Raw genomic sequence first — 8,534 nt, 5'->3', positions numbered from 1 at the left:
AAAAAAAAAAAAAAAAAAAGAAAGAAAAAGTTTTGTTTTGTTTTGTTTTAAATAAAATGGAGTACTACTCAGCCGTTAAAATGAGAAATTAGAGACATTTATTGCTAGATGGATGCACATTGAGGCAATACTCTAAGTGAAATAAATAGGACACACATGTAAATACCTAGTAATTTCTCTGGTGTGAGAAACTAAAAGTGTAAAAAAAGGACTAAAACATAATAGATATGAAATAGGAAGAGAAGGGGGAGGGAGAAGGGAAAGGAAAGAAGGGAATGGAATTAATATAAGAAAATGAGGGCTGGGGATTTGGCTCAGTGGTTCTGCAACCTGCCTGGCAAGCACAAGGGCCTGAGCTCGATCCCAGTACCAAAAAAAAGACAATGAAAAAATGGAAACAAAGTCGTTATAAATATGGAGGAATGGAGGGTTTGAAGGGAGGGCAGGGGAATGGGAGAGATTATGTAAAGATGCAAATTTCCAATGATGAATGTCATTATATTGTATACCTAAAATGTATCAATAAAGTTAATTTTTTTTAAGGGACCTGGATAGGTAGGCTGCAAAGCTCCCTCAGTTTTAAACAACTGTGCTGTAACAGTAGTTGACCTGAGTGCTCACTCTGTGCGGACTACTGGAGTAAGAATTTTACCTTACTGGAACCTCTCACCAACTCTCAAACACAGGTATTATTATTCCCATTTTACAGAGAAGGTACTGGTGTGAACCAGTAAGTGGAAGAAGTCAAACCTGTCTGACTCCGGAACCCATGCTATTAACCATTGCCCTCCAAAGAGTCCATCTGAGAAGAAATACCTCTTTTCAGATCAGCCACAGATAAGGACAGGGGTGTAGAGAAACTTGGTTTTGAATCCTATCTTAGCCATTTACTTGCTTGACCTTGAGTGAGTTACTTTTCAAATTAAATTATTTTAAATTAATTAATTTCCTTATTTTTTATTTTAAAGACAGGGTCTTGCTATGTGGTTCAGGCTGGTCTTAAAACCCACTATGTAGTTCAGGCTGGCCTCAAACTCACGGCCATCTTCCTGCCTCAGCCTCCCAAGTGCTGGAATTACTGGCATGCACCACCATGCCTGGGTCCTTATCTTTAAAAGGGAGATAATACAAGGATTAGATGTGTTTAAAATACCTAGTGCCAACACACAGTAGGCCCACAGTAAATGGTCTCTCTTCTTAATACAAGACAATATAGAAAAGGGAAGGAAAGAGAGCCTTACAGAAGCCCTGGTGGAGATCCTGTGATCCCAATCCCAGCCCACCCTAAAGAAGCCCTCAGAAAGCCTGCCAAGAAGCTGGACCCTCTCACCGATCTTCATCTGGAAATTGTTGAAGGAGTGCTCATTGATGTGCTTCATCTGCTCCATGAGCCGCATGGCGTAGTCTGCGAGGGCAGTGATGTGGGAGCGGCCCACCTGATCGTAGGTGCTGGCATTCAACCCAGAGGCAGCCATGTAGGTGCTACCAATTGTCTTTATCTTCTCCAGCTGCCGGAACTGCTCCTCACTGATAATCTGGACAATACAGGGGTCCAGCTGAAGCCAGACAAAGAGGCCAAACCCAGCCCTGCCCCAGTGAGTCCTGCTTCATTCCTTGCCATGCTTGACTCCCTTAATTTCTTCCCTATCACAGTAGCTCCCCTCAGCTTAGTGGGTGAGCTCCCTACCAGCTGTTCCCGTCAGCACAGCATCAAGGAGCCAGGCAAGGACTTGAAGGTCAATTACGATGGCTTACTCTCAGGTCAGCAGAAAGGATGCTGAGCATCAGTTACTCCAACCCTCACCTTTTGGGGAGCTGAGTCCCAGAGTAAGGGATTCCATCCAGAACAATGAATAGCTCATTTCTGACCAGGATGCTCAGGACAATTTCTCACATTTTGCTTCCATTTTCTCTATTCAGGAAACTACCTCACTTGTTTGGTCTCTTGGGGCTCCGTCCACAAACTACCGTTATCCTCTTCCAAGACATCTACCTGGTCCCTATTTTGTCTCTGCATATCTTCATGTCCTCCTTTGCTCCCCACCAAGGATGACCCTGTCCCACTGAGATGACTCCTTATTCCCTCTGACACGGTCCCTGCTTCTTCTGTCCCTACCCTTATCTGTACCCATGACATCTCTAGATCCCATCAAATCTCCCTTCTCCTCCAGGTACTACCTAGCCCCTCCAACTGACCTTCTCATCCAACATTCTCCATACTCGCCTGGTCCCCAAGTCCCACCACTCTGCCAGTACCAGCCAATTGGCAAGCACCTCATCAAAGTCAGCGATGATCTCATTGAGCAGCCGCAGGCACTCAACACCCTCATTATTGGCCTCCAGCTCCACATAGAACTCAGAGAAGTTGGCAATAGAAGCAAACATGACAGCCACACACTCGCAGGACTGATAGTAGAGCTCATCATTCCGGCGCTCCCTGGCCAGGAAGTGGGCAGCCACGTCCTTGGGCAGGATGTTATGCAGCAGCCGCCGGTTGTAGGCCTGGAGCTCTTCCATCTCCTCCTTCTCTCCCGTTGCCTGTGAACACCACACCCATAACCCACTGCCCAACACTCACAAGGGGCAGGTAGAGTGACCAAGGACATGGACAGATGAGGTCTAAAGGACAGGCAGAGAGACCAGGTACAAGATGGGGCAGAAGACAGGGAATGCACACAAAGGCAGCATGGGAGGCTTAGGGCACCCTGAGCCTTAGTTAGCTGGAAAGAGATGCATTTCTGGCTTGGAGCAGGCTCTGCCCCCAGGTCCCACTCCTTCCCCTGAAGGTCCACCCAAGTCACCTGCAGTTTCCAGAGGAAGTCCAGGCGGGCAGTCGACTCCACCTGCTGGGCATGCAGATACAGCGCCAGCGCAAACACCAGCAGAATTACAGGCGTCATGTATTTCAGTGCCACCCTCCCTACAGCTGGGCTGAGGATTAAACAGAGTTGTGTTTGCTGTCTGAAGGAGGCACCCACTGGCCTTACCCTTTGCTGCCCCGAGCCTTCACTTACCAGTCCAGCCCACTGAAGGTCTCGTTGGAAGAAGCCCTGGTGGGAAGATACAAGAAAAAAAGTCACCAGTGCTTCCTGAATGGCTAGGCAGGGCATGGAGGGTCAAGACACTGCACAGCCAAGCTGTATCACTAGTCATGCTGCGGGCTTTTCCTTATACTGATGAACTCCTTAAGAGCAGAGGTTAAGACTCTTAGTGGCTCAAGTACTTACCAGCTATATGACCTGGGACAAGTGGCTTAAATTTTTCTAAACCTCAGTTCCTCATCAGTAAAACTGGGATCAGATCTAAATAACGCATATATATGTAAGGCTTAGCACATGTCTGACATGAAGTAAGTCTTCACAAATGTTAGTTACCATAACCTTTACAACTACCCTGTGATAGAGATGGTATTGCCATTTGACAGATGAGAAAATTGAGGCTCAGAGAAGTTAACTCACCCACCTGAGGTCACACAGCTAATGATCAGCAGAGCAGGGCTTCAAACCCCGCAGACTCCAGAGGCTCTCTCTACCACAACAAGCTATGGCTATATATTGCAAAGGATGGGGTTTTGGGGAGGTATCCCAGGTAGAGCCCTCCAGCAGGAGTCAGAAGTTTTGCTTCCTAGCTAAGGCTCTGCCAGCAAGCAGCTATAATGACATACAGATGGTTAGAACAGTGGGCAGGAAAGCACCATGCAAGTGGGAGAGGGATTTTTTTAAAGTGTGAAGCCTAAAGACATAAGGACTTCCCAGGACTAGGGTTTCTTTGGGGTAACATGCCAAGAATCCCTGGTCTCCTTCCTTTCCCTAGGAGTGAGTTGTAGCATTCCCAAGGTACAAGATCCTGTGTACTACAAAGGTTCCCAGTGATCTAGCAGGGTTGGGAGGCTCCTGGGGCATTGCAGGGGCTGAAAATAAACTTACAAGCCATGGATGCCAAGCAGGAGGTCATAGTTGTCAAATATGGTGGCTGGGGGACCCAGCAGAAGCAGCACCAAATAGATAAGCCCCAAGATGAAGATCATGGCCAACTTGCCAATACTGCTGATGTGCAGGAAGACAGAGCTGGCCAAGAGACTCAGCAACATGTTCCCAACGAAGTACTGGGGGACAATGGCAGAGGCAGCGTTGGGTGATGGCAGAGGCCATGGCACCCAGGGCAGGGAAAGCCCTGCACTCCCCTGCCTGGCCTATGTTCCCCTCTTCAGCCCTCACACCCCAGTGCCCTTCACCCTCTGCCTCCAACCTAAACCACACCAGGGCCCCTGGCTGCTCTTGGAGTTAGGGACTTTGATGAGTCCTGGGTCCCCAGTGCCCATCACCAGGCCTGGCACAGAGGGACCAATGACTGTGCCAGGACATCTCCCTCTGCTTGCACACTGCTTGGACACCTCAGGGAAGCTGCAGGTGGGTGCGGTGCCCTCACACAGGGGAGCATCCAGGCCCAGAGAGTAATTGAGCTGTTGAAGGTGGCAGGCAGTGATGTCAGCAGGTGTTAAATTCAGCATCCGGGCTGCACAGGTCCGTATAGGTGTGTGGTTACAGGTGAACTGCAAAAGCCAGTGTATATCAGGGTAATCAAGGAAGGAAAGGGTTGCCAGGGTCATGTCCAGGTGCCTCATACCCAAGGGTCAAAGTTCTCAGGGTGATAAGAGGATATGAGAGGAGAAACTGGAGTTAACCTCCCCCTCCTCCAGGACAGTGGGCTCCCTGAAGGCAAGAAACATGTTTTACTCCCCCTGCATTCCAGGTTCCAAAGCAGTGCCTGGCACAGAGCAAAGGCAGAACTCCTATCAGACCCTTACCATGTTGGCGATGGCAGAGATGAACACAAGCAGGACTGAAAAAATGCCAACTGCGGTGCTATGTGCCCGTGAGCGAACGATGCTTCGGGACAGATGCTGCAGGGCCTTGGGGAACAGCTGGAATAGCAACAGACCAAGAGATGGAAGTCACACGAGCCAAGAAGAAAGGCCAAACGGGGAGGGACCCAGCAGGAGAGACGTATCTTCTCTTCCCCTCAATGGGACCCCCTCCTCACCTACCCCCAAAGCCCCAGGGAAGCCCTTCTACGTACAGAACCACAGGAGTACACAGCACAGATCAGCACAGTGACCAACAGTAGCAGGAAGATACTGGCGTAGATCCCAAGCATCAGGGTGGAGCTAGGGCAGGACAGGGCCCGGGAAAATGTTACTTGGGAACATCTGGACACCCTTGTCCCCATCCCTGGTACAGGCAGGGGTGTAGGCTCCAGGGACTAGGGGCCTGCTAGGGTGTTTAGGAAGGTCGAGGCAGTGGTGAAAAGGGGCAGGGCTCTCACTGTGGGAAGATGAGGAGCTGGATGAAGCAGATGAAGCAGAAGACCAACAGAGAACAGGCAACGTAGGCTCCAAAGCGGGGATCCACCTTCCGGGAGTACTGAGGGAGAGGAGACTGAGCTGGGCGCTGGGATCTGCCTTGGGGGAGGCAGGGACAGCAAGGGCAGAGCACGACCAGGGGCTTCAACAGGAGGAGCAGCAGTTGGCCCAACTGCTACGAATCCCCCTCTGCTCTGTGGTCCCTACTCCCGCAAACCACCTCCTGCTCCCTCACCTTTGCTCAACCTTCCCTGCCTGGAGCTGCCCTTCCCCCTGGCCCTTGTTCTTTTGCCCATGTCCCCCAAACCTTCTTCTCAAGATCCTCTCTCTGGAAGGTGAGCAGGAACCGGCGCACATGGTCCTTTCGCAGCTGATCGATGCTGCGGGCATCAATGGCACGGCCCAGGAACTCATCCACCTCATCCTCAGGATTGAGAGCATCCTGAGCACCCCGGCTGAGGACAGGGCATGTGTTTTACCAGGTGCCTGAGCAATGCCATGTGATTAGCAGAGGGAAGGCATGTGAGCATGCACGGAACCTATTCTCACACACTATATCAAAGGCCCAGGAAAGAGGATCTCGGCTCCCGCAACCCCATCCAAGGCACAAGTGTCTTTCCCTCCTCATCCCCTTCCTCAATAACCTGACTTACTTGTCTTTGCTGGAATCATCAATGCCCTAGAAAAAGAGACAAGAGTGTGTCAGTGAAGTGCGGGGCCCATCCACCTTCACCTTTGAAGTTCCACTCTCTCTCAATAGCCTACTAAGGGTGTCCCTCCACACACACTTTGGGGGACTTGGGACCCCTGGGATGAAATCATCTCTCCTGACCTCGATATTAGAAAGCATACACGGAGATGGAAGCTACAGGAAGAAGGACATGGGATGTAGAGGGAGACAAGAAAATGAAGCCCCAGGTCCTGTGCTAAGGGCCCCTCACCATCTGGCGGAAAGCCTTGGAGTCCTTGGTCCGGGAAAAGGCACGGTCAGGTACCCAGCGTGGCATCAGCCCTTCCATGGAATTGGCTCGTGTCCGCTGCAGCTTGGCCAGCATGGCCTTCTCCTCTTTCTGTGTGGGCCATGAGGGTACAGGCTCAGAAGAGGGGCCTCCAGAAGGGCTCAGACAGCTCCCCCCAGGAGCCGTCCCTCTGCCACCAGCTCCTCCCAGCCTGTCCCTCTCCATGCCTGCCTCCCCCACCCTTAGCCAGGCCCTGGCCTGACCCGTTTCTGGCTGGCGCCCAGGATGAGGAAGGTCTCAATGCGTTGCTCCTTGAGATATGCGTTGCGCTCACCGCCACGGCCTGGCTCTACCTCATAGTCCCCATTCAGGTACTGCAGCGTGGCCCGAGTAATATGGATGCGGCTGTGTGGGGTCAGCAGGTGAGACCCCAGCTCTCCCACCTTGTTCCCAAACCCCACCACCTGGACCCCTCCACTCACCCGGCCCGGCCTCCCGCCTCCATGTGGTTGGCCAGGGTCACATCATTGGACCACACATCAAACTGCCATTTCCGCAGGCCGAGCACACCACAGTGCACACGCCCGCTGTGGATGCCCACACGCATGTTTACATTCACACCCGTCACTTCACGCACCAGCCTGGAAAAATGCAGCTCTGGATCAGCTCCTGGCACAGTCTTCCCTTCCCCCAGCCCAGTACCCAGGCAGTCCAGTAGGCAGACAGACCCAGATGCAGGAGACAGGAGCACAGTATAAGCTGGGCATGGTAAAAAGGCTGCACAAGGTCTCAAGCACAAAGATTTGAGAACTGTGTTCAGCAGGGGCCTGAGCATCTTTTGGGATTGAGCCGGCAGAGGAAGAAACACTATTCTTACCTCTGGCCAGCTGAGCTGGCATCTCTGGAGCCCCCCGTCCCCCACTGCCCTAGCTCCGCACCCCCTCCAAGCTGGCTAAAGTCCAAGGGTGCACACAGGTCTTCATAGAAGCTAGAGAAAGAGCCATTCCCCTCCCCAGTGACAGATCTCAGAGACAGAGAAAGAGACAAGATAGGAAAATTCCTGAGAACATGTCAGAGTAGGAGCAGTCTGGGGCACCCAAGATTCCAGGAAGCCTGGGATGGGGCACTGCTTACGATATGGCCTCGATCATATCCACCCCCATCTCCACACAGCAGTGGGCATGGTCTGCCCGGGCCTCCGGCAGCCCTGACACACAGTAGTAACAGTCCCCTAAGATCTTGATCCTCAGGCAATGATTTTCCTGAAGGGGAAGAGGTGGAGGGAAGGGTCACCTTTACTTTCTTGCCCACCCAGCCTCACTGCAGATGCTATCTGCCCCACACCCCTAGTCGCCACCAGCAAAACTATGCTCTCACCACACTTGGCACACTGTCCCCAAGCCCCAGCACCCTCACCGCAGCCAGCTTGTCAAACCGGGCAAAGAGTTCATTCAAGGTCATGACCAGCTCCTGTGCAGTGCATTGGGAGGCCAGACTGGTGAAGCCCTCAATGTCCGCAAATAGGATGCTGTGGATGACAGCAAAGGACGGACAGGCCATGTAGCCTGACTCCCAAACCCTCACCCCACCCTCTTGGACTTCTCCCACCCCCAGCCTACCTGACATTGTCATGCTTCTGGATGTAGATCTTGTGGAACATCATGTCTTCTTTTTTTGTGTTGATGTCTTCTTTCATCTCCATGGCAACATGCTGGGGCAACACGGACAGCAGCAGCCGCTCCTAGACCCAGTGGTTCCAGCAGGGCACTGCTATCATCTGTGCTTCACATTTTGATCCTCCTAATTCTTCCACATTCCCAGAGCTCTCCCAGACCTCTCTGGTGACCTGAGCTCCCCTTCTGGATGGTAGGCAGACCCACCCCACCAGAGCCCATGGCAGCCATCCATCCTAGCCCTCTCTGACCAGCCCCCACTCAATCCTCCAGATACCCTCTTGCCTATTCCCTCACACCCTCAGACAGGACAGAGCCCTAGTGTCACAGGGGGTGTCCATATAGTCCAGGGGGAATCATTCACACAGGATCCAAGACTGAGATAAGGCAGCAGATCCAATCTGCAAGTTTTTTGGGGGGAGGATTAAAAAAAAAAGGGATGCTCTTGGGCTGGGGAATTAGCTCAGTGCCTGCCTCCCAAGCCCAAGGGCCTCAGTTCAATCCCCCATACCAAAAAAAAAAAAAAAAAAAAAAAAAGGG

General features: G+C 51.9%; 1 protein-coding gene across 7 annotated transcripts in view; it reads right to left on the bottom strand.

The window, feature by feature from the left end:
• Adcy6 (adenylate cyclase 6) overlaps positions 1-8,534 on the bottom strand; it is a 42,946-nt gene that overhangs the window by 2,861 nt on the left and 31,551 nt on the right. For 6 of the 7 annotated variants that reach the window (XM_010623577.2, XM_010623576.3, XM_010623575.2 and 3 more), the window contains 17 exons: positions 7,941-8,062; positions 7,738-7,849; positions 7,456-7,583; positions 6,804-6,962; positions 6,585-6,726; positions 6,304-6,432; positions 6,016-6,041; positions 5,670-5,817; positions 5,326-5,423; positions 5,080-5,167; positions 4,808-4,924; positions 4,394-4,552; positions 3,927-4,105; positions 3,015-3,050; positions 2,802-2,931; positions 2,275-2,538; positions 1,331-1,535 (listed from right to left, as the gene is read on the bottom strand). In XM_010623577.2, the coding sequence (XP_010621879.1) occupies positions 1,331-1,535; positions 2,275-2,538; positions 2,802-2,931; positions 3,015-3,050; positions 3,927-4,105; positions 4,394-4,552; positions 4,808-4,924; positions 5,080-5,167; positions 5,326-5,423; positions 5,670-5,817; positions 6,016-6,041; positions 6,304-6,432; positions 6,585-6,726; positions 6,804-6,962; positions 7,456-7,583; positions 7,738-7,849; positions 7,941-8,062 (2,242 nt within the window). The remainder of the gene's footprint in view (positions 1-1,330; positions 1,536-2,274; positions 2,539-2,801; positions 2,932-3,014; positions 3,051-3,926; positions 4,106-4,393; positions 4,553-4,807; positions 4,925-5,079; positions 5,168-5,325; positions 5,424-5,669; positions 5,818-6,015; positions 6,042-6,303; positions 6,433-6,584; positions 6,727-6,803; positions 6,963-7,455; positions 7,584-7,737; positions 7,850-7,940; positions 8,063-8,534) is intronic. The other variant, XM_010623579.3, reaches the window with a different exon arrangement.

Source organism: Fukomys damarensis, unplaced genomic scaffold, assembly GCF_012274545.1.
Source record: "Fukomys damarensis isolate Sample0158 unplaced genomic scaffold, DMR_v1.0_HiC HiC_scaffold_15, whole genome shotgun sequence".
In the NCBI taxonomy this organism is placed as follows: domain Eukaryota; kingdom Metazoa; phylum Chordata; class Mammalia; order Rodentia; family Bathyergidae; genus Fukomys; species Fukomys damarensis.
This window is presented reverse-complemented; position numbering and strand designations above follow the sequence as displayed.